The 24,761-nt window shown below is 43.4% G+C and overlaps 1 protein-coding gene across 2 annotated transcripts in view; it reads right to left on the bottom strand.

Annotated features, from left to right (window-relative positions):
* The window catches only part of XRCC5 (X-ray repair cross complementing 5), an 80,742-nt gene that overhangs the window by 12,625 nt on the left and 43,356 nt on the right, over positions 1-24,761 (bottom strand). For both annotated transcript variants that reach the window (XM_075070318.1, XM_032764425.2), the window contains exons 15-16: positions 18,048-18,141; positions 15,723-15,792 (exon numbers count right to left, since the gene is read on the bottom strand). In XM_075070318.1, the coding sequence (XP_074926419.1) occupies positions 15,723-15,792; positions 18,048-18,141 (164 nt within the window). The remainder of the gene's footprint in view (positions 1-15,722; positions 15,793-18,047; positions 18,142-24,761) is intronic.

Raw genomic sequence — 24,761 nt, 5'->3', positions numbered from 1 at the left:
CTGGGCCCCTGGTTGAGACCCACTGAGTTAGAGTACTGGGAAAAGCCAGGAAGCGTAGGACTGGGTAAGTTTGGGGTCAGAGAAAAACAGAAGATTCCAGAGCTGTTGAATCTGTATTCTACTCTTCTTTCACTCTTCTCCAGGTTCTAAAGCATGTATACACCTAGCCACTGGTTTCATGTTCTGCACTCACCTGAACTTAGTTTAAAGGACAATAGTTATAATGACAACAGTTGTAAAACAAGAGGCACCCCACCCTCTCCTTGGTATCTGTTGAATCGATGGTGTCTGTACAATGCTTGACTGATGGCACAAAAAATTGAATTTAAATACATAAAAGGCTCACCTCTCCTCCATACAGGATGGTCACAATACTTTTATTTATTTATTTTACCAGTAACAAACTAAATTGAACTCCACAAGTTAAGTCAGTCCATTTTTTCATGCTTAATGATTTTCTCATTAAATGTTCTAATTTCTTACAAATTGCACTAATAAAAGCAAGTCCTGCTGGGGTTTTTTTCTCCTTTTAAATGCTGGCTTTTCATTGATGTGTTAAATTAAAACCCCAGGCACTAAGAGAGTATAATACGAGTCTTTATTGTCAGAATGATTCCTGCACACTGCTAGGAATTATCAGACACTTTGTTTATTCTTTTACATTTCTTTTTCTTTCTTTCTTTTTTTTATTTTAAATTTCTGTAGCGTTTGCAGGCATCAGAACATGGAGTTTTACATGCTAGAAACCTTGGACTGTTACATCATGAGATTTGTCCTAAGGGACTTAAAAAAAAACCAAATTGTGTCATGATGCAACTTTATAATGTGAGGAAGGGGCTGCACCATAATTTAAAGTGAGAGTCTTTTACTATCGTGGCAAAGCCTGGTCAAAAACAAGTCTGTCCTCAGACAGAGGAGCAATGATTAATGAATGTTACATGCAAGGACAGAAGTGCCCCACAGTCCCTGCTCTGGCTAGTCTATCTAGCGACTGATTTTAGGCTGCCATTAGATAGATAGAGTTGAACACAGTAACTAAGGATCGCACAAAGCCATTCACAGTGGATTCTGCTCTTTGACTCTGCTACGTTTGACAGTTTAGCTTATTATTTCTTTCTTTTACTTCTCCTCGCCACCAGCCATCTCTCTCTCTCTTGTTGTGATCCCAATGGCCTGTGATGGGATGTTAGATGGGGTGGGATCTGAATTACTATAGAGAATTCTTTCTTGGCTGTCTGACTGGTGAGTCTTGCCCACATGGTCAGGGTTTAGCTGATTGCCATATTTGGGGTCGGGAAGGAATTTTCCTCCAGGGCAGATTGGCAGAGGCTCTGGGGTTTTTTTGCCTTCCTCTGCAGCGTGGGGCACAAGTCACTTGCTGGAGGATTCTCTGCACCTTGAAGTCTTTAAACCATGATTTGAGGACTTCAGTAGCTCAGACATAAGTTAGGGGTTTATTACAGGAGTCGTGGGTGAGATTCTGTGGCCTGTGTTGTGCAGGAGGTCAGACTAGACAATCATAATGGTCCCTTCTGACCTTAAAGTCTATAACTCTATGATTCCTTGGTTTTGGTTGTCATGGGAAGGCCTCTGTGCTTTTGCCAAAAGTTTTGCAACATGCTCTGATAAGAGTCAGGTGTCCTTCAGTCTTATCTCCAGCTCTAGGTTGTTCCACAGATGGGGGCTCTTGGCTAAGAATACCTTACCTCTGGCCTCTCAAGCTTCACCCTGGACACAATTAGCTGAACTGTCCCAGAAAAGCATAGCTGTCTTGGGGTCTTTTGATTGGGGAGTTGGTCTCTGATGTACCATATAAGGGCCCCAAACACAGAGGGCCTTTAAGAATGGACACCTTACCTTATCTAAACTGAGACCCTTTACCAAGTTCAGACCATTGGTGTGATACATTCTTTTGTAATTTTTCTATCTAACGAGAAGGACTACTACATTTTGCAGGAGCTGGAAATCCTGTGTTACCCTGACCTGCAGTCACAGCTGTCAGCATTTTCCCTCTCACCACCAGGAAGTTTTGGTCTTCCCTACTTCTTCTCCATGGTACAGCTGATTGGGTTATACAATGAATTAAGTGATTATATGATTAGCAAACTACAGAATCAGATATTACAGAAGGAGAAGAGCAATTAATTTATCTAGTTAATCTCTCTGTGAATGCAGGAGACATTCTCTGTTGGAAGATATATTTATTAGTGCTTCTACCTTTGGTGAAATATGCCAGATTGACTCTGCCCTTTTTATCCACTGCATAGCAGCGCAAGCTTGCTCACGCTGCCCTGACATGGAGGGGTTACCCCACTGCTGAAAGTGCGTCAATTTCTATATGTCTACTCAGTTCAGCCCTTGTCCTCCTTGCTAGTTGACTGGCACAACTGAGATAGTTGTTTTGTGGTCCTAATACAGTTCTTAGTGGATAAGATTCCATATCAAAATACCTACCATCAGATGATAAAACTTATCAGGCACTATCAACTAGAGCTAGTTGGTCCACAGATGAAAGGCCCCCCCTTCCCATAACCAATCTCCTGAATCATCCAATGCTCCGATCATAATGATTTGTGAGAAATGACAATGCTCAGAGTAAGAGCTCAACAGTTACAGGACCTAGTAACACATATTGAACTGTTACACCATGACGATCATCAGTTTGTAACTCTAGCACGGGAAGAATTAGATTCTAATTAACTGTTCTACATTTCAGAGACTTCCGTCATCTTAAGGTCAAGTCTTTACCAATTTGAAACTCTTCCTATCAGTGCATACTTGCTACACTATGGTTATACGGGAGTGTCTGGAGTATTCCTCTAACACCTTTAGGTGTAAGAAGTGGCATTTAGGCCTAGTCTACACTAGTCTGTTAATTTGGAATTAGTTGAGTTAATTCGAAAAAAAAAAAATCCGTCCACACGAGCAAACTGTTTTTTTCGATTTAGTCCGATTTCTGTACTCCACCTCAGCAAGTGGAGTAGCGCTTAAATTGAGGTCGCAGTCCCAGGTTAAAGGTATTGTGGATGCAATTCGACGTTATTGGCGTCTGGGAGCTATCTCAGAATGCTCCCTTATGACTGCTCTGGACAACACTCTCAACTCCGATGCACTAGCCAGGAGGGCAGGAAAAGCCCTGGGAACCTTTGAATTTCATTTCCTGTTTGGTCACCATCAGCACAGGTGACCATCAGCACCATCCACCATCACAGGCGACCTTGCAGAGTCCACCATCACAGGAGATCACGCAGTCCTGGATTCGTAGACGAACTCCAGCATGGTCTGAATGGGAGGTACTGGATCTCATCACATGTTGGGGAGACGAGTCTGTTATGGCAGAACTGTGTTCCTTTTTTTGGAATGTAAATACGTACGCTAAAGTCTCCAAGGCCATGACAGAAAGAGGCTACTCCAGGGACACAGAGCAGTGTCGTACAAAAATCAAGGAGCTCAGGCAAGCGTACCAAAAAGCCAGGGAGGTGAACAGGTGCTCTGGGTCACAGCCCCATACATTCCGCTTCTACTGTGAGCTGCATGCAGTTATGGGGGGTGACGCCACCACTACCCCACCACTGTCTGTAGACACCTGCAAGGGCAGAGTTGCATGGAGCGAGGAGGAAGAGTCACTGGAGGATGAGGACAATGCACAGGCGGCAAGTGGGGAATCCGTTTTCCCTCCCTAGCCAGGAACTATTCTTAACGCTGGAGCCAATAGCCTCCCCCACTCCCAAGGCGGGCTCCCAGATCATGACCCTGGAGAAGGTACTTCTGGTGAGTGACAGCCTGACCAAAGTCACGTGGGGGGGGCAGGAGGGGGAAACCTAGCTGCACTGGGCTGTTCGTGTTTAGTTTAAAGGGCTCATCCCTGCTCAGAGCCTCATCAGAGCCACGCAGTGGGTGCGGGGGGCGGGGGGTGTTGTGTGAAGCGATCATCCCAGAGAGCCTGCAGGCCATTCCTTTATATGGCAAACCCACTAGGTATTGCTTGCTATGGGAAAGGAGACCCAGCAATTTGAAAGCATTGAAATGAATGTAGAAGAAGGAGAACCCCACGTGCCTCTAGGCTGCCTGCAAGCTGAATTTCGTTGCCCGGCCCTGTGCGATGGCTTACTCACACCAAAGTGTCCCCTTTGTTCTCTGAAATGTATCTTTTAAAATACCCTCTCTTTTTCTCCTCCTCCAGGTGCAAATGTTTCGACGCGGCCTCTATCTACTCTGTCCCAGAGACTGGTCCAGATTAGAAGACAGAAAAAATGAACTTGGGACGACATGTTCGCCAAGCTCATGCAGTCCTCCTGCACTGATAGGGCCCAGCTGAATGCATGGAGGCAAACAATTGCAGACTCCCGTAAAGCATTACAGAAACTCGAAGAGAGGAGGGACACACGCGATGAGAGCAGGCAGGACGCTATGGTCAAGCTCATGGGGGAGCAAACTGACATGCTCCACTGTATGGTGGATCTAATGTGGGAAAGGTAGCAAGACCACAGACTGCTGCTGCAGCCCCTGTATAACAGCCCTCCCTCCTCCCCAAGTTCCATAGCCTCCTCACCCAGACACATCAGAACATGAGGGGGGAGACTACGGAGACCGACACACTCAACCCCTGAGGATCGCCTAAGCAGCAGAAAGCTGGCATATGTGAACATTTGATTTGGTTTCTGGATTTGTCCTTCCCTCCTCCTCCACCCCCCAAGCCCAATACCTCCCTTCCCCCAGTCTACCTTCTGATTTCTCTCAATGTGTTGCACAACAAATAATAAAGCACAGTTTTTAAACAATTTTGACTTTATTTCCTTTCATATATATAGGATGCAGGTAACTTCAAGAGAAACAAACACAACTGTCACACCGTACCCTGGCCAGTCATGAAACTGGCTTTCAAAGCTTCTCTGATGCGCAGCGCGCCCTGCTGCACTCTTTTAATTGCCCTGTTGTCTGGCTGTGCAAAATTGGCCACCGGACAAGTTGCCTCAACCTCCCACCCCGCCATAAACGTCTCCCCTTTACTCTCACAGATATTGTGGAGCACACAACAAGCAGCAGTTATAATTGGAATACTGGTTGTGCTGAGATCTAACCGAGTCAGTAAACTGCGCCAGCATACTTTCAAATGTCCAAAAGCACATTCTACCACCATTCTGCACTTGCTCAGTCTATAGTTGAACTGCTTCTAACTACTATCCAGGGTGCCTATGTACAGCTTCATGAGCCATGGCATTAAGGGGGTAGGCTGGGTCCCAGAGGAAAACTACAGGCATTTCAACATCCTCAACAGTAATTTTCTGGCCTGGGAAGTAAGTCCCTTTCTGCAGCTTTTCAAACAGACCAGAGTTCCTGAAGATGTGAGCGTCATGCACCTTTCCCGGCCATCCCACACTGATGTTGGAGAAACGTTCCTTGTGATCCACCAGTGCTTGCAGCACCATGGAAAAGTACCCCTTGCGGTTTACATACTGGTCACCCCGGTGTGCCGGGGCCAAGATAGGGATGTGCGATCTGTCTATTACCCCACCGCAGTTAGGGAACCTCAGCGCATTAAAGCCACCCACAATAGTCTGCACATTTCCCCATGTCACTAGCCTTGATAGCAGCTGGTCAATGATTGCGTTAGCTACTTGCAGCACAGCAGGCCCTACAGTAGGTTTGCCCACTCCAAACTGATTCCCGACTGACCGGTAGCTGTCAGGCATTGCAAACTTCCACAGTGTTATGGCCACTCGCTTCTCAACTGTGCAGGCTGCTCTCATGTTGGTGTCTTTGCGCTTCAGGGCAAGGGACAGCATGTCACAAAGTTTCATGAAAGTGACCCTACGCATACAAAAGTTTCGCAGCCACTGAGAATTATCCCAAACCTGCAACACTATAGGGTCCCACCAGTCTGTGCTTGTTTCCCGGGCCCAGAATCAGCGTTCCATGGCATGAACCTGGCCCAATGCCACCATGATCTCCCAATCGCCACTTGCTATGCTTCTAGGAACGTCTATGTCCATGTCCTCCTTGGTATAGTAATCGCACTGTCGTCGCTTCTTCGCTTGGTTTTGCAGGTACTGCACATACTGCCGGATAATGCGCAAGGTATTTACAATGGTCAAACTGCAGTGGAGATCTGAGTGGGCTCCATGATTGCCGCACTATGGCGCCTGCATGGGTAATCCTGGAAAAAGGGTGCGAAACATAGGAGAGCTGTTCGGATCAAGATGGCTGATAAAAGGCAGCAAATGGTTGTCTTCTGTAACTTTCACGGGGTCAGGAAGCTCGCTAGAGCTACAAGAGCGGGAGAGCAGAGTTTGCAGCAGAAATGTGAGCGGAGTTTGTGGTGAAAGCTGTGTGGCTCAGTTCACGATGGCTGAAAAACGGCAGGGAATTGTTGCCTTCTGTAGCTTGCACGCAGCCCCAGGACAGACAACATGGAAAAATTAGCTAGTGATGCAAGAGCGGGAGAGCAGAGTTTGTGGTGGAAGCTGTGCTGCTTGGTTCACGGTAGCCAAAAAAAGGCAGGAAATGGTTTGATAAAAGAGTAGATAGAAAGACAAGAGGACATGCGAGGTAGATTCCTAGTACCAGGAGACAGGCGATGCACCGTATTGCACTGTCTGCAGACAGTATGTCATCTGTCATAGCTTTCACGGAGGGAGGAGCAAGTGACGGCACACACCCAGAAATACCCGCGAGAATGTTTTTGCCCCATCATGCATTGGGAGCTTAACCCACAATTCCAATGGGTGGCGAGGACTGCGAGGACTGTGGGATAGCTTCCCAGTGTGCACTGCTCTGACATTCAATGCTAGCCTCAGTACTGTGGATGCACTCCACCGAATTCACGCACTTTAGTGGGGACACATAACACCGAATGTATAAAATCGCTTCCGAAAATTCTAATAGAATAAGTTTGAATTAATTTTGTACTGTAGACATACCCTTAGTTTAGTAATGGTTCCACAAACTTGACCTTCAAGGCATTCTCAATTCCTGTTTGTGACTCTCCAAGTAGTTTCTTGCACAAGGCAACTACCATACCTTAGTAAAATGTCACCTTAGCAGGCAAAATCAATCAAGCAGTAGCTACTTTGTTCCAAGACAATAAACATACATACAAGTTCAACTTCTAAAGTCCTCAAGCCAAGTAGTCAAGAAGTAAGAACTTATTGCTTTAAAGACTCAGTAGTGAATAAACACTCATATATAATCTTGTATTGTGTTGTGTTTGGGCCAAAACACAATACAACAAACAATGATTAGTTAGATATTGAGGAGAAATGGACTATATACAATGAAAGATATAACTGGTAGTAGCTGAGCGACTGCTTTGGATGACCAATAATCTGCAGATAAGAAGCAGATTTATGGAGAACTTCCAAGCAATTTAATACACAAATCTTCTAATGGCTTAAGTATTTTCATCAAATCAGTCGTAGATTTTGGTGTATCTGGCAGCAAAGTCCAAACTATCTCTGATGTATGAAAGATACCTGGGGTAGTAAGCAAGCAGGTGAACTAAAATCAAATATATACTAACAAGAAATACTAGTGTTTTATAATAAACCGTAATAATCTTTGCTGCACTTCTATATACAAAGATGCTTATCAAGAAAGTACCACCCCTGGTGTGAACATTTGCTAAATTTCCAGAGCAAATCTATCATCATAGCAATTCACTTACCAACATGAAACAATCTGATATAAAACAACCTGGATATAATTTCTATTTAAGAGGAGATTTGCAAAGCAATGGAAACACTATGAATCTCCTAGGCAGGATAGGATACTTGCGGAGAGCTATACATATGGATGTGATGCACTGATTGACTGTCTAATGTCATTTGTCTGCAATGTTTGGAAGTAAGAAAAATTGACAACATTGCAACAAGCTCAAAGACTCAAAGAGTGACAGTGGTATTACTAATTCTTTCTAGACATTTCTATAGTGCTCTTCACCATAAATTCCACATATGTAATTGCAGCAATACTGCTTTACCAGGAGAATACTGCAAGTACATCTAATCTAAACACTGTCTGTTTTGGCCACAACACAGGCTGTCTGATAAGATTTTTGATGCTAACCAATTGGAAGGAAAATTCACAGAACCAAACAAAAGACCTATTGTCATAAACAGATAGTTAAGGGTTAATGACTCTTTTACCTGTAAGGGGTTAAGAAGCTCAGTGAACCTGGCTGACACCTGACCAGAGGATCAATAGGGGGACAAGATACTTTCAAATCTTGGTGGAGGGGAAGTCTTTGTTTGTGCTTTTTGTTTTGGTCATTGTTCACTCTTGGGGCTAGAGGGACCAGACGTACACCCAGGCCTTTCCCAGTCTTTCTGAATCAATCTTTCAGTTTCAAAATGGTAAGTAATAGCCAGCGCAGGAGGATAGTCTTATGTTTGTTTCCTCATCTTGTAAATGGTGTTTTTGCTGGAAGGATTTTACCTCTATTGCCTGTAACTTTGAATCTCAGGCTGGGGGGGGTTCCTCTAGTCTATAATGATCAGAGTACCTCTAAAGCATTTTCCATCCGATTTTACAGAGATAATTTTTACCTTTTCTTTCTTTAATTAAAAGCTTTCTTTTTAAGAACCTGATTGATTTTTCCTTGTTTTAGAATCCAAGGGATTGAGTCTGAACTCACCAGGGACTGGTGGGGGAAGAGGAGGGGGATGGTTAATTCCTCTTTGTTTTAAGATCCAAGGAGTTTGAATCTGTGTAAGCCTCTCTAGGCAACCCAGGGAGGGGAGAGTCTGGGGGGAAAAGGAGGGGGATGGTTAATTTCTCCTTGTTTTAAGACCCAAGGAGTTTGGGTCTTGGGTTCCCCAGGGAAGGTTTTGGGGGAACAGAAAGTGTGCCAGACACTGACTTCTGGTTGATGGCAGCGTACGAAATTTAAGTTAGTAATTAAGCTTAAAAGTAATCATGCAAGTCCCCACTTCTTGAACTCTAAAGTTCAAAGTGGGGAAAAAACCTTGACACCTATGCACATTATTTTATCAATCTAACTCAAGTCTGTCAGTAATCCTAGTCTCTAGGGGCTTATAAGAAAATATGGCTGTTACGATAAGATGTCCACTATTATCCAACAATTAGAGAATAGACAGCATGCTTGTAAAAGTCTATCCAGGTAAAATGATGTTCAACCCTTTTGGCACTATAATGATGGCAGGGTGCATAATGTCCCTGCTGTGTTTTAGACTTTTCTTTGAAGCAATGGTAGATGAAGCAATTCCTGATCCATCCCTGGAGTAAAGATTAGATTTCACTCAGACAAACTAATTTATTTTATTTGCATGCACTGACAAACTTGTCAGAAGCTCTTATTAGAGGGACTACTCTTTGTGGATGACTGAGCACTTGTAACCTACTCTGAGCAAGACCTGCATAAAATGACATCTTTGTGGCCATGAACAGTAAACGAGAGACTGAAGCTATTTGAAAAAAAACACAGACTATGAAAAATGCCAGCTTCACCCGCAATAATTATCACGCTAGTAAGTCGGCCTCCTCAAATACAACAGATCATGTCAGCCACAAGTGGCAGTGTACAGTGACAAACCACACACGCTTCAATTACAAAGTGAAGATGATTATGGTTTGGCAACAAATTGGAGTGCCAGTCTCAGAAAGCGCTTCTGCCCCTGCCTCTTTGAAATCGGGACAACTCTTGTGCCTGTCTAAATCAGGACATTCTCTAATCATCCCCAATAGATACATATACTTTCAACCAGCTGGCTTCTACTAGTTAAAAGGGTTATACATCGTGTATACTGTGAAACTCAGCACATGGCCCTCTGTTTACTTAGCACGCACACTGCTTTCTTCCATGAATACCACAAAGTTACAGTCCACTCTTGCAAGGTGCAATAGCTTTAAAGTGCTAGTGCAGTCACTGCACAGGACCAGCTTGTACCCTTCTTCACTTCTTTAAAACAAAAAACAACCTGTTAAGCCTTTCTGAAGGGTTTTTTTATGCTTGGGTTTTTTGTTGTTGTTGTTTTAACCTGGGAAATACCAGGAACATGGCTTCAATGGTTTTGCTGGAGAACTTGTTGGGGATAGTACAATATGTGTATCATTAGAGTGGAGAAAGGAGGTGGTGGCATGGTTGATCTTTAAAATACAACTTTTTTAATACCTATGTAACTTCAATTTCTAAAAAAACCCTTTCTTTCTCCAAAATATTAAAGCAATCTGATTAAAAATCCTTTCTCCTCTTAATAGCTTCACTTTTACTCTCTTGGCTCTTGCAAAGTCGTCATTTGACTAGGTCTTCAGTCATCACAGGATTTTTTTTATTCCTCATTTTTTTTCTTCCTTTTTTCATTAGAAATTGAGATTCTGCCTAGCATGGAAGACTCTCAGGCATTCTTTCTACCACATAAAGAAGCAAAATAGAGCACAAACTCTCTTATCTCTCATTTTTATGTCAAATTTTAAAATAATGAAATGCAGGTTGGTATCTGGTTACTTTTTTCAATAAACTATTTGAATGCCACATAATATATCTTTCTCTGCATAGGGGGTTTACAATTCACATTTTCTGCAAGAAAAAAATATTTCCCTCCTGAAGTATGATACCAAAGTATAAAAATCCAAAACCATTCAGCAGGTTTAAGGCAGAGTCCACTATTATACACCACAAGAAAGCAATATATGAAGCCATTAAAAAGTATGTCTGTAATTTTTTTATATATCAAGCTATTAAGGGCTTTAAAGAAGAAAAATGGATGTGCTGAAAACGTTTTTATTTACACAGTATCTCCCATCTCTCTTCCTTAATGGGTATCTGAACTACATTCCATATAACCATATCCTGTAATTATAGCCCATATCATACACAAAACAAAGGCAGATTGCTGGAAGTGACAAAAGCCATCCAAACACAGGTGGCAACCACTTCAGGCACAGTTACTGAATAATGGACAAGTTTAAATATAACCTTAAATATAAATAGTTTTCAGTATGTCCATTATGCAGATTTTAGTATTTGTAGCTTAAATCCCTTTCCTGTATGATTTACTTAATTGCTGCAACAGAGTATTTTATTTATGGTTTTTATTTGGATCCCACTTTGGCCTACAGTATAGTCCATTGCATTTTGATGTTTCTGAGATTTGGAAGCACCATGTCAAATAACATTTCTGAATGAGGGGATTTCTGCTGTTTGCTTGAATTAAAAAACATTTTAAAAAAACAGGACATTTGTTTATAATTTAAGTGAGTTTTAACTATCAAAATTCTGGGCAATAAACTGTGATATAAGCTTTAACAGACTGTATTCATAAATATATATACAACTTAGCATACACATCAATCTATGTTTCAAAGGTGCAAAGAATTGAGTGAAATACCCATGAACTACACTGTGCAGATACCTTTTGTTTTGATTAGCAAACAGACACTACATTTAGTGGCAATAAGTTGTGGCAGGACACACCTCATCTACTCAAAACCTTAAAAGAATGAAAATATTAAGCAGAAAAACTTGTGCAGCCTTTTACATCTTAATTTTGCCTCCAACACTATTGTTAACATGCTCCATAAGGCTTTCAATTCTATCTCCTGGAGGCAGCAATACATACCCAACTTCATCCAACTTACACTATAACGCAAAATCTTAACAGTGACCTTATATGCTTTTATATCAGCACATCTAACGGTGGCATTCCATGCATTTTGGTAGCTATTCTGCTTTACCGCTGCTAATACTGACTGCTGCATTTATTTCGCAAAAAATAGAGTAGCCTGAAATTGCCTTCCTTAATATGGACGTGGGGTTGTGGGAGACTGCCCAGGTCAGAAAAGAGACCAGGCTGCTTGGACCAAGAGGGAACAATGAATGCATTGCCCTTCCAGCAGCCAAACGTCCACAAAAAAGCTGGCAACCATGAGCCTCCTTGTACAACTCTATGGGCTGCACTGTGACCACCACCAGCCTACAGGCCACCTGCAAATCCACCTCCTACTGGGGCAGCAACCAAGGTAGGAGCCCTGCGTTTACCTGGGCAGAAGAAAAGCACAGCTAGTCCCAACAAATGGATCGTGGGGGGAAAGGAAAAGCAAGGTGTCATAGAAGGAATCCATGATCCAATATAAGTGAAAATCTTTCCCCAATCCCCTCCCACTAAAAATAGTAGATTCTCTCATTTCCCAGCATTTCAAAGCAGTTTCTTTCTCACTTATACTGTTCCTAACATGCAATCACTATCAGTCACCAGAAGGGGGCTTTGATGCAAAACAGCAGGTTCCCAAATGCTAAAAAGAGAAGACGAAGGCCTGGTCTACATTACGCGTTTATACCGATTTTAGCAGCGTTAAACCGATTTAACGCTGCACCCGTCCACACAACGAGGCCCTTTATATTGATATAAAGGGCTCTTTAAACCGGTTTCTGTACTCCTCCCGACCTAGAGAAAGTATGTGCTGAAAATCGTATACCATATCAGATTAGGGTTAGTGTGCCGCAAATCGACGGTATTGGCCTCTGGGCGGTATCATCCACAGTGCATCCATTGTGCACCGCTCTGGAAAGCATACTGAACTCGGATGCACTGGCAAGGTAAACAGGAAAAGCCCTGCGAACTTTTGAATTGCATTTCCTGTTTACGCAGTTGGAGCTCTGATCAGCTCACGGTGGCAATGCAGTCCCAAATCCAAAAAAAGAGCTCCAGCCTGGACCGTAGAGATACTGGATCTGATCGCTGGATGGGAGACAAATCTGTTCTATCAGAGCTCCATTACAAGAAGACATAATGCAAAGCATTTGCAAAAAAATCTCCAAGCCTATGATACAAAGTCCACAGCATAGTGCTGTGTGACAAGTGTAACGGAAAGCCAAAGAATCAAATGTTGCTCATGGAGGAAGGAGCGGGGACTGAGGACCCCAGCTATTCCACAGTCCCCGCAGTCTAACAAAAAAGCATTTGGATTCTTGGCTGAGCTCCAATGCCTGTAGGGTCAAACACATTGTCCTGGTGTGGTTCAGGGTATAGCTCGTCAATTACTCCCTCCCCCCCCCTGGTGAAAGAAAAGGGAAAAAATCGTTTCTGACTTTTTAATGTCATTGTATTGTCTACTGCATGCTGCTGGTAGAGCGCGGTGCTGGGCACTGAACAGCAGCATCCTCTCCCCTCCCTTCCCCAGTGGCAGACGTATCAGTGCAGTAGGACTGGTAGCCATCCTCGTCATCATCCCGTGAGTGCTCCTGGCTGCCTCAGGTGAGGTCAGCCAGGGGCGCCTGGGTAAAATAGGAATGACTCCCGGTTATTCCCAGCAGATGGTAAAGAAACGGCTGGTAACTGTCCTCATCATAGCAACTGGGGCTGAACTCCATCAGCCCCCTCCCTCCCTTTCATGTCTAAAGAAAGATTCTGTACTGCCTGGACTATCATGAGCAGCGGGATGCTGGGCTCCTCTCCCCCACCGTTAATATCTGCCTGGACTATCATAGCACTGAGGGCTGCCTCCCTCTCTATTTATATCTCACTAAAAGTCAGTGTTTTTATTCCTGCATTCTTTATTACTCATTACACAAATAGGGGGGACTCTGCAACGGTAGCCCAGGAGGGTTGGGGAGGAGGAAAGCAACGGGTGGGATTGTTGCAGGGGCACCCCCTAGAATGCATGCAGCTCATCATTTTGTGGGATCTGACACGTAAGTGGCTGTGCTCTCTGTGTTCTCTGATACACTGGTTCTCTACTACACTGCCCCATATCTAGGCAGGACTGACTCTATTTACATAATACATAAAGGAGGAATGACCCATGGAAGTCATTCCGCAATTTTTGTCTTGGCGTCCCCTGCCGCCTCATGAATGGTCATGCGAGCCAGAGCACCGAAGACAAGCGCAAGACAGACAGAATACGATAACCGTCCTCATATCACGCCATCTTACAATGGCAGCAGGGCAGAATAGTAAAGCCTAACGACTGGTAACTCGTCTTCTACCCTTGCAAAGGCAAATGAATCTGCTGTGTAGTCGCTGCAGGTAAAAGTCTCTGACACGCATCTTCAGTTATCACAGTGACGTGACCAGTGAACAAATTAGGGCAAAACGGCCTCATCGGTTGCCACGCCTTATGGCTCGTCTGCCAGGGCAATCCAGGGAAAAAGGGCGAAATGTTTGCCTGCCGTTGCTTTCAAGGAGGAAGGAATGAGTGATGACATTTACCCAGAATCACCGGCGACACTGTTTTTGCACCATCAGGCATTGGGATCTCAACCCAGAATTCCAAGGGGCGGGGGAGACTGAGGGAATTATGGGATAGCTACGGGATAGCTACCCACAGTGCAACGCTCCAGAAATCGACGCTAGCCTCGGTACATGGACGCACACCACCGAATTATTGTGCTTTGTGCGGCCGCATGCACTTGACTTTATATAATCTGTTTTACAAAACCGGTTTATGTAAAATTGGAATAATCCTGTAGTGTAGAGGTACCCGAATTCTGAACACATTCTGCCCACTCCTGAAAGCCAAGGTTTTCAGAGACAGAGGGTCCCTTTAACATTTTCTCAGAGGCACCACCTGAAACAGCTGCACCTCTCTGCACCTTAGTACAGGATCACTCTTCTCATTATACTCCAGGCTGGGTCTCGTTTGCAGCTGCAAGTCTTTTATTCATTCCACTGTAACTGTGCTCTTATGAATATTTTCACAATTCCTAGGGATTATGCGAAAATGATGGCCAACCCCAGGGGGGTGAGGAGAGGGAAACGGTGTAAACACAGAGGAAAATGTACTTGGATTTTCAGGACATGCAAATATCACAGTCAATGGATTGGTCACTGAAGTCTGCACTTCCTCTCGGCTCTACATCAATGTCCCCCTTCTTTTCTTTTCTGTGTCCTGAATAATAGGCTGATTGAGTGCACATTTAATATATACAAGTGCTGCCTTCCTATCTCCCATCATTCATATACTAGCTAGTTATTCATACTCTCATTTTCACTTCTCCCCTAAATCCACCTATCCTCATTCACTCACTCACAAGAGTAATAAGGCAGAGGTTCTCAAACCGGGGGTCGGGACCCCTCAGGGGGTCACGAGGTCAATATATGGGGGGTCGCGAGCTGTCAACTTCCACCCCAAACCCTGCTTGCCTCCAGCATTTATAATGGTGTTAAATATATTTAAAAGGGTGTTTAATTTATTAGGGGGTGTCGCACTCAGAGTCTTGTGATATGAAAGGGGTCACCAGTAAAAAAGTGTGAGACCCACTGTAATAGGGGATACATATTTATTTATAGGAGTACTTGTGGTGCCTTAGAGACTAATGAATTTATTTGAGCATAAGTTTCGTGGGCTACAGCCCACTTCATCGGAAGCTTATGCTCAAATAAATTTGTCTCTAAGGTGCCCCACAAGTACTCCTCTTCTTTTTGCGGATACAGACTAATATGGCTGCTACTCTGAAACCTATTTATTTATGCAGATTATTAGAGACTAAATTCTTATTTCTTCACAGAACAGGATAAATCAGCAGTAGCAGGACAGACTTCTCACATGCTGTCCTGCCAACATGCCTCAATCCTGATCCAGAAAAACCACTTCTCCGTAAATGAGCAGAATGTTCAGTTTATCCAGTTCACACAATCCCTGCCCTGAGCTGAGGCTGTCAACAAGAGGGCCAATTAGTGCCAACTGTGGTGATGATTTTTCTGTTATGGCCATCTGAACACTGAAGTTGCTGTTAAAGAGAGTTAAGGCAGATAAAAGCAACTTACCTTCCTTGAAGTTAGCATTCTTTTGCCTCACTAGAACACAGAAGTTTTCTGCTGGGTTAATACTCCCAACCTACAAAAGATCGAGGAATGATTATACTACATGCCAACGCATAGCTCCCCTTCCTCCTGTATAGTTCAGCTTTCCTCCTGTATATCAACAGAAATATTTACAATCAATTTATTTCAATATGGATGGAGAAGCTACATTTTTTGCTTTTATGGGGTCAAATAAAGGACAATTCTTAGGATGAAATGTTAACCCTGATCAGAGGCTAGTTTTGACATGAACAGCTATACAAGATGAACTTACACTTAATATACTTCCCTCCTATGAACTGATCACATTCTCTAGGCGCTGTAGGTCAGAGGTACAGGAATTCAGGCTGTTGGCTAGTTCAGATTCAAGACTTTTTGTAGCTTATTCATCCTAAACCATGCTTAATTAGGAGTGAGAGTTCTTAGCAATGTGGGTACAGAGTAGTCGATTTGGTCCTCCAATAAGACACTGGAAATGAAAAGCTAATACTCAATTCAGCTAGCTGCTGCCCTTTCTGGTCCAGTCTGACATTTCAGAGCTGATGTTTTGAGAAAGCGTGTAAGTGCAGAGACCTCACACCATCTAAGGGAACTAAAGGCAGGTCAGGCATAAAAAAAGATTCACTGCAGAACTGGGCAGAAGAGCTACAGACATACAAATCTACGCTGCTTAGCATCCTTTTTCCAGTGTACCACATTAACTCTGAGTCACAACAAAATATACAGTTAGTCTTCTCTTAGAAAGGCTCCACTGTTCTGAAGATAGAGGAGAAATATTCTTGGCTCTGTTCTCTACTTGATCAATCTAACCCACAACATTATATTCTTCTTTAAGGCCAAATTCTGCCTTCTGCTAAGTACTGGCTTGTGGCTCTGAAGGAAGTACTTGGCCCCTAGTATTCTAACAAATATTCTAATAGCAAACTGAAAAGAATGCAAGGAAAAGGTATATAATTTTTTAGGTTGCAAGTAACTTTCACAGTAAAGGTCTGGGAATGGAAAAAGGCTATGTAGCCCATCCACTTGCTTCCTGCATCCTTCGGACTATATTCTATATATAAACTCCCCCTATATCATCATACCCATTTTGGCTTCAGGGAAAAGGTGTGTTTAAATTCTTCTCCCTAAACAGTAAATCAAAATTCTTCTAAATTTATTTTATATTTTAACGCTTTACAAGTAAACATTTCTCACACACATCTTCTAATAAACTGCTTCTTCCTGTTAGTGGGTTGGGTTTTTTGTTTTTGTTTTTTCATTTTTCAAAAGTATACTATGCTATGCTATTAGAAAACCTGATTTTTATGTTGGGTGTGAAATGAGCACAGCCCTCTTTCTTTTTAAATCATGTCATACATTTCAAGTGTTGAAAAGAACTGAGATATTCTTTTATCTTAATTTACATAAAATAACTATTTTTTTCTCTGACGCCAAAATCAGGCAAGCAAAGGAAGATGCATAGCTCTGACACATACTTGCATCCCAATGAAGCCTAATAGATAGGAAGCTAATTTAACTGTTTAACTTTGGTGGCAGAAATAAACCAATTTTGTGACTTGTATTCCCAAGCAATGCAGACAATAGGCTCTGAAATCATAGCAACATTTGGAAAAAGCGGAATATGAAGGGGTTTAGGGTATGACTATACTACCCGCCGGATCGGTGGGTAGTAATCAATCTATCTATCAGGGATCGATTTATCGCATCTTGTCTAGACGCGATAAATCGATCTGTGAATTGACGCCCATACTCCACCTCAGCAGGAGGAATAAGCCGCGTCAACGGGGGAGCTGCAGCAGTCGACTCGCCGCCACGAGGATGGCCAGGTAAGTCAAACTAAGATACTTTGACTTCAGTTACGCAAATAGTGTAGCTGAAGTTGTGTATTTTAGATCGATCCCACCCCACCCCGCAGTGTAGACCAGCCCTTATTTTGCTTTTTAAAGCAGCAGATACAAGAGAAAACTAAGAGCAAATTCTGCTCTTGTATCTAACAGTGAATCTCAGTTCTGAAATTCTATTTATCTTACACCTAACGAATAGCTCTTGGGAGTTCCATGCATGTTGGGAAGGAAGAATTTTGTCTTAAAAGCAGTCAGAGCTAGCTGCCTACTACATTCAGATATATACAAGAACAGGACTAGTCAGTTCATTTTACATCCAGCAGGAAGTAATTCTCAATCAAATGTATTTCAGATGAGAGATGCCCCTCCATTAATATAAAAACAGTCCCCAAGGGAAGGTCTAGAATTATTCTTTCCCATGAAAGAGAGGATTTGTAAAGCTTACAGCGGTGACATTGCCTTCAGCAAGGTTTGCGATGCTAAAGCTACCTTCTTCATTTTCAGCATTTGCCTTTTTAGTACCGGGTCCATCTTCATTGCTGGAAGTGAAGATGACAAAAAAATAAATGCAGCAAATCAAAACAAACCAACCTCCCACCTGAGCAACAAGTGAGTGTGTTTGTGCAATGTATGATAAAAAGAGAAGACTAGGATGACAATTTTGTTGTATGATTGTCTCCACCCTATGGACAAACCATATACTGATAGAAATGTAGGGTAGGAAAGGATGTTGAGAGATCACTAAGTCCAGCCCCCATACTGAGGCATGACGTAATATACCTAGACCATCTCTGGCAGGTGTTTATCCGACCTGTTCTTAAAAACCTCCAATGATGGAGATCCCTCAGCCTCCCTTGGAAGCCTATTCCAGAACTTAACTACCCTTATAGTTAGTAAGATTTTCCTAATATCTAACCTAAATCTCCATACCTTATTCTTCCTACATCAGACAGGAGGAGAGAGCACCCCTAAGCAGAAACAATGGATCAAATTCAACCTTTGTGTAAGCAAGAGCAACCCTCACTGAAGTCAATGGATTAAGTGCCCAGCTATGCTAGGGTTGAATTTGGACAAAAGACTTTTTCCCACCGCCAGGAATGTGGGACACTGCCAGACCCATTATGTGGAAGTTCACATGCTAAAGCTGCCCAGCTTCATTTTATAGCATATTTGTGATCATTAGCATTCACATCATATTCCTTTTAAAGATGAAATTGCCAGAGCAGGTAATGGAAACTTAACATTTAAGTAAGAAATCCATTTAGCCTTTAAATATTATTTGCTAGTTCCTGTCATGGAATTGATAGCTATTAGATATCTGTGTACACAGACAGCTGAGAGTCTAATAACCTATCTTCTCCATCAGTGTATTCTAGAGCTTTATCAACTTCCACTTACAGCTGTCAAAACTTACTAGACAAACCCCAATTAGGAATGGGAGTGAGCTTTCAAAGTTTTAATTTTTTTAAATTAATTATGGTTTTAGACCATCTTCTAACTTTGTCCTCTGAGATAACAGATTCCAAGGTGAAGACTCAAACAGAGAATGAATTTTTTCAGCTAATATAATATGGCAAACTTTAACAGCACATCTTAGGGATGGGAGAAGAAAATCAAGTTAATAACAACGGGAAAAATCAAAGATGTGTATAATTCTGTTCTTTGCTCTTAAGCATAAACGTATGAGGCTATTGAAAAAGGAAAATCAGTTTGAGGTAAGAATGATAGAGCTACTGAATGATTACAATTTTTGTGAATTAGCCGTGGTCTACACTAGGAGTTTAGGTTGAATTTAGCAGTGTTACATCGATTTAACTCTGCACCCATCCACACGGCAAAGCCGTTTTTTTCGACTTAAAGGGCTCTTAAAATCGATTTTTGTACTCCTCCCCTGATGAGGGGATTAGCGCTGAAATCGACCTTTTTGGGTTGAGTTTGGGGTACCGTGGTCACAATTCAACGGTATTGGCCTCTGGGAGCTATCTCAGAGTGCTCCATTGTGACCACTCTGGACAGCGCTCTCGACTCAGATGCTCTGGCCAGGTAGACAGGAAAAGGTCCGCGAACTTTTGAATCTCATTTCCGTTTGGCCAGTGTGGCAATCTGCAGGAGTGCAGCTCTCATCAGCAGAGAATGACGATAATGGAGTCCAGAATCTCAAAAGAGCTGAGGCAAGCCCACCAAAAAACCAGAGAGGCAAACGGCCATTCCGAGGTCAAGCCCCAAACATGCCGCTCTATAATGACGCGCATGCCATTCTAGCAGTGCCCCTACAACTACCCACCTGCTGTGCTTTGACTCCGTCACTGGAGAGCAATGCAATAGGGATGCGGTTGTGGACGAGGAAGTGAGGAGAGAGTGGAAGATAGCTCACAGAGAAGCAAGCGGAGAAACAGTTTCCCCAGCAGCCAGGAACTGTTTCTCACCCTGGATCTGATGAGTACCCCACAAAACCCACCAAGGCTGCCTCCCCGACCTGCCAGGCGAGAAGGGACCTCTGGTAGTATACCTTTGTAAATATTATACATGGTTTAAATGCCAAGCGTGTTTAATGATTAATTGCCCTGGCATTTGCAGCCAGTACAGCTATTGGAAAAGTCTGTAACGTGTCTGGAGATGGAGCGGAAATCTCCAGGGACATCTCCATGAAGCTCTCCTGGAGGTACCCAAAAGTCTTTGCAGAAGGTTCTCTGCAGGGCAGTCTTATCGCTCCCAACAGCTGCAAATGTTTCAACGCTCACACTATCTTTCTCCTTCCCAGAGGCTAGCAAAGATTAGAAGGTGAAAAAAACGCACTCACGATGACCATGTTTCTGAGCCATGCGTCTCCACACTAAAAAGAGCTCACAGAAATGTGTGGGCAGACAATGTCAGACTCCAGGAAAGCACAATACGAATGCGAGGACGGGTGCGGGCTGAAGATGATAGGTGGCAATCAGCTGGTGACAGAAGGTAAGAGGCAATGCGCAGGCTACTAGAGGAACACGGATATTTCCAGCATATGTTGAGGTTAGAAAAGCAGCATAACCACAACTGCCACTACAGCCTGTGTAACCAACCGCCTCCTCCCCAAGTCCATAGCCTCCTCATCCAGACACCCAAAGAATGTAAGTGGGGGGGCCTCTGGCACCCAACCACTCCACCCAGAGGATGCCCAAGCAACAGAAAGATGGCATTCAGTAAGTTTATAAAGTGCAGGTGGCCTTTCCTTCCCTCCTCCCCACCTCACCCGGTGCTTCCCTCCTTCCCTAATCCCTCTGGGCTACCTGGCAGTTATCCCCATTCGTCGATGATAAATAAAGAAGGCATGAAGTGACACACATGACTTTATTGCCTCTGCAAAGCAGTGATCGAAGGGGGAGGGAGAGTGGGTTAGCTACAGGGAAGTAGAGTGAACCGAGAGGGGGGTCATCTAGGAGAAAAAACAGAACTTTCAGACCATAGCCGGCCAGTCATGAAACTGGCTTGCCAATCCGCTTCACATTCCTACCAATCCTGCACTGCCAGCCTACCGTGAACGGCTCGCAGACTGTCCAGTGCCTGTGTACAGCTTCATGAGCCAGGCATTAAGGGTAGGCTGGGTCCCCAGGAAATAACTAAGCAGTTCAAACTCCCAACGTAGTTCTGGTCGAGAAGAAAGTCCTTGCTGCAGCTTTTGAAACAGACCAGAGTTCCCTGAAGAGGCGAGAGTCATGTACTTTTCCTGGCACCATGTGATGTGTGAAACGTCCCTTGTGATCCACCGTACTTGCAAGCACCACTGAAAATTTCCCCTCTGGTTTATGTATTCGCTGCCTGGGTGCTCCGGCGGCAAGATAGCGATATGGTTCCGTCTATCACCCCACCACAGTTAGGCGAATCCCATTGCAAGCAAAGCCATCCACTATGACCTGCACATTTCCCAGAGTCACTACCCTGATAGCAGCAGCTCTTTGATTGCTTTGGCTACTTGGATCACAGCAGTCCCCACAGTAGATTGCCACCTCCTAAATTGATGCCTGACTGACTGGTTGCTGTCTGGCATTGCAAGCTTCCGCAGGCCATCGCTACTCGCCTGTGAACTGTGGAGGGCTACTCTCATCTTGGTATTCTTGCGCTTCAAGGCAGGGAAAGCAAATCACAAAGTTCCATGAAAGTGCCCTATGCATACGAAAGTTCGCAGTCACGGGAATCGTCCCCAGACATGCAACACATGCAGTCCCACCAGTCGTACTTGTTTCCCGGGCCCAGAATCAGCGTTCCGTGGCATGAACCTGCCCCATTAACATCAATCATGTCCACATTGCCGGGGCCCGTACTTGAGAGAAGTCTGTCCAATCCTCATCACTCTTGTCATGGCGCTGCCATCAGCCTCTCGCCTGTTTTGCTTTTGCAGGTTTTGGTTCTGCATATACGTAGATATATGTATGTGTGTTTACAGTGCTCATAATGGAGGTGGTGATCTAAGGGGGCTCCATGCTTGCCATGCTATGGTGTCTGCGTAGAAAAAAGCTGCGAAACAATTGTCTGCCGTTGCTCTGACGGAGGGAGGGCGACTTGGCTTACAGGGAATTAAAATCAACAAAGGGGGTGGGTTGCATCAAGGAAAACACAACACAACTGTCACAACAGAATAGCCCCTACGATCTGAACTCGAACCCTGGGTGTAGCCAATTGCTCCAAACCACTTAGCAAAACAGAGAATCCTGTGGCACCTTATAGACTAACAGACGTTTTGGAGCATGAGCTTTCGTGGGTGAATACCCACTTCGTCAGATGCATGCACGAAAGCTCATGCTCCAAAACGTCTGTTAGTCTATAAGGTGCCACAGGATTCTCTGCTGCTTTTACAGATCCAGATTAACACGGCTACCCCTCTGATACTTCAAACCACTTAGCTATCCCTCCCCCCACTATTCAGGGAATGGTGAGAAAATGAATACAAATGAATACAAAACAAATCTGGTCTCTTTCTTGTTTTGATCCACTCCATTTCTCCTATACATCTTAGGCTGGCAGCAGACTCGCCAGAAGACGGTGCAGTACGACTGCACGCAGGACTGAATCTCCATGAGACAAAACTTAAAAAGAGAATGACCTGGAGTCACTTCCATTTATGTCCAGGTGCCTCTGACAGACCTCACCGAGGTCAGCTAAAAGAGCACTCAGGAGACAACGAGGATGGCCACCAGTCGTAATGCACTGTCTGCTGCCAAAAAGCAATGCGCTGCTGCTGTGTAGCAATGCAGTACCACTTCTGCCAGCACCCAGGAGACGGATGGTGATGGTGAGCTGAGCGGGCTCCATGCTTGCGTGGTGTGGCATCTGCACTGGTAACCCAGGAAATAAGGCTCGAAACGATTGTTTGCTGTTGATTTCACGGTGGGGAGGGAATGGGGGCTGACGACATGTACCCAGAACCACCCACGATAATGTTTTTGACCCATCAGGCATTGGGAGCTCAACCCAGGATTCCAATGAGCGGCGGAGACTGCAGGAACTGTGGGATAGCTACCATAGTGCAATGCTCTGGAAGTCGACGCTAGCCTTGGTACTGTAGATGCACTCCACTGAGTTAATGGTCTTAATGGTCTTGGAGTGGGGGAGGACACACACTATCGACTGTATAAAATCGATTTCTAAAATATCGACTTCTATAAATTCGACCTAATTTCACAGTGTAGGCATACCCTTAGACATCAATTACTGTTAATAGTTGTTCATAGAAACCCAAAATAGAATCAAATAAAAGTGTTATTCTGAAAAATCCTGAACCTGCAACAAAGAAAATCAGATGCCTGAAAAGGTAAGGATGAGAAAAAGGCACTAGGCCAGGCACTGTTTTGCATTCTTAGCAACTGGAAACTAGCTTTAAAAATTACATGAATATGAAAGGTAAAGCTCTAATTTTAGAAAGAAACTTTCCAACTCTCATCTTTACCACCCTCTACCTACATCATAGACCACACCTATCTCTACTTTTCTCCCTCAATTTTATCACTGGTCTTCTTTGTTCCTTTGCTTAATTTTGTCACTGTTGGGATAAAATCCTTCTCCTTTGCAACTCCTGTCATCTGACATAGCCATGCTTCTCATTCACTGTAAAAGTTTGGCATATTATATCAAGCAACACTGGGGAAAACTGCTTAATCACTCTTTGCCTCCATATACTCATCAGTAAAATGGAGAAAGTAATACTCACCTAATACAGCATAGGTTATGGACTGGTAAGTTAATTAATGTATTAAAGAGTGTTGGGATCCTTGAATGAAAGGGCACTATAGAAGTGCAATGTTCTCTTAAAATCTCCTCTGAAAACATGCTTTCACCCTTGTGAATGCTTCATTTTTTTCTTTGTTCCTCTGCCATTATTTTTAATGCTGTTAAGTGTTTTGGGATATTATGGGTATGATAGATGCTGTGAAAAAAATAAAGTAGTATTTAAACTTAGGGCCAGATTCTCGGCTAGTGTAAATCAGTGTAGTTCAGCTGAAGCCAATGGACACATACCAGTTTACATGAGCTGAAGATGTGTCTCTAAAAGTTTATCTGTTACTCATAATATATTGATTAGCTAACTGCATTTTAGAAATGTAAAAAACATTTAAGAAAAATTAATGAAGTGTACATATAAGATTAATTTAAAGGCTGGAATATTATACCCACTTCTAAATTCATATAACAGCTTTTCCCAAACTGAGGTTAGGGTGGCTCCTACCTCTTCATTGCAAACCCACGGAAGAAAAAGGAAAATTTCTGTTTTACTGAGCTTCTTACCATTTAGGACTCAACAAAAGTGAAACTGATTAATGAATGCTGAATATTAAAATCTATATTAACATAGCTTGCTTCTAGTCCATACCACCATTATACTGTAATCCCATCAGATCTCAAAAACTAAGCAGAGGTGAATCAGGTGAACATTTGGATGGGAGACATCAAATAAAAAACCGAGAAGCTGCATGAATAGTATCGGTGACTCATAATAACAACAACAACATTACGCATCTGTAGATGTCAAAGATTCATACAAAGTTGCACAAGTGTCATTATCCCTATTTTACAGGTGGAGACACTAAAAAGCAAAGAGGTGAAATGACTTGGCCAAGATCCCACAGAGTCAGTGATACAAATGGGAACAGAGCCCAGGCTCCTGACTGCAAGTCCAGGATCCAGTGCA

Source organism: Chelonoidis abingdonii, chromosome 10 (genome assembly GCF_003597395.2).
Source record: "Chelonoidis abingdonii isolate Lonesome George chromosome 10, CheloAbing_2.0, whole genome shotgun sequence".
In the NCBI taxonomy this organism is placed as follows: Eukaryota; Metazoa; Chordata; order Testudines; family Testudinidae; genus Chelonoidis; species Chelonoidis abingdonii.
This window is presented reverse-complemented; position numbering and strand designations above follow the sequence as displayed.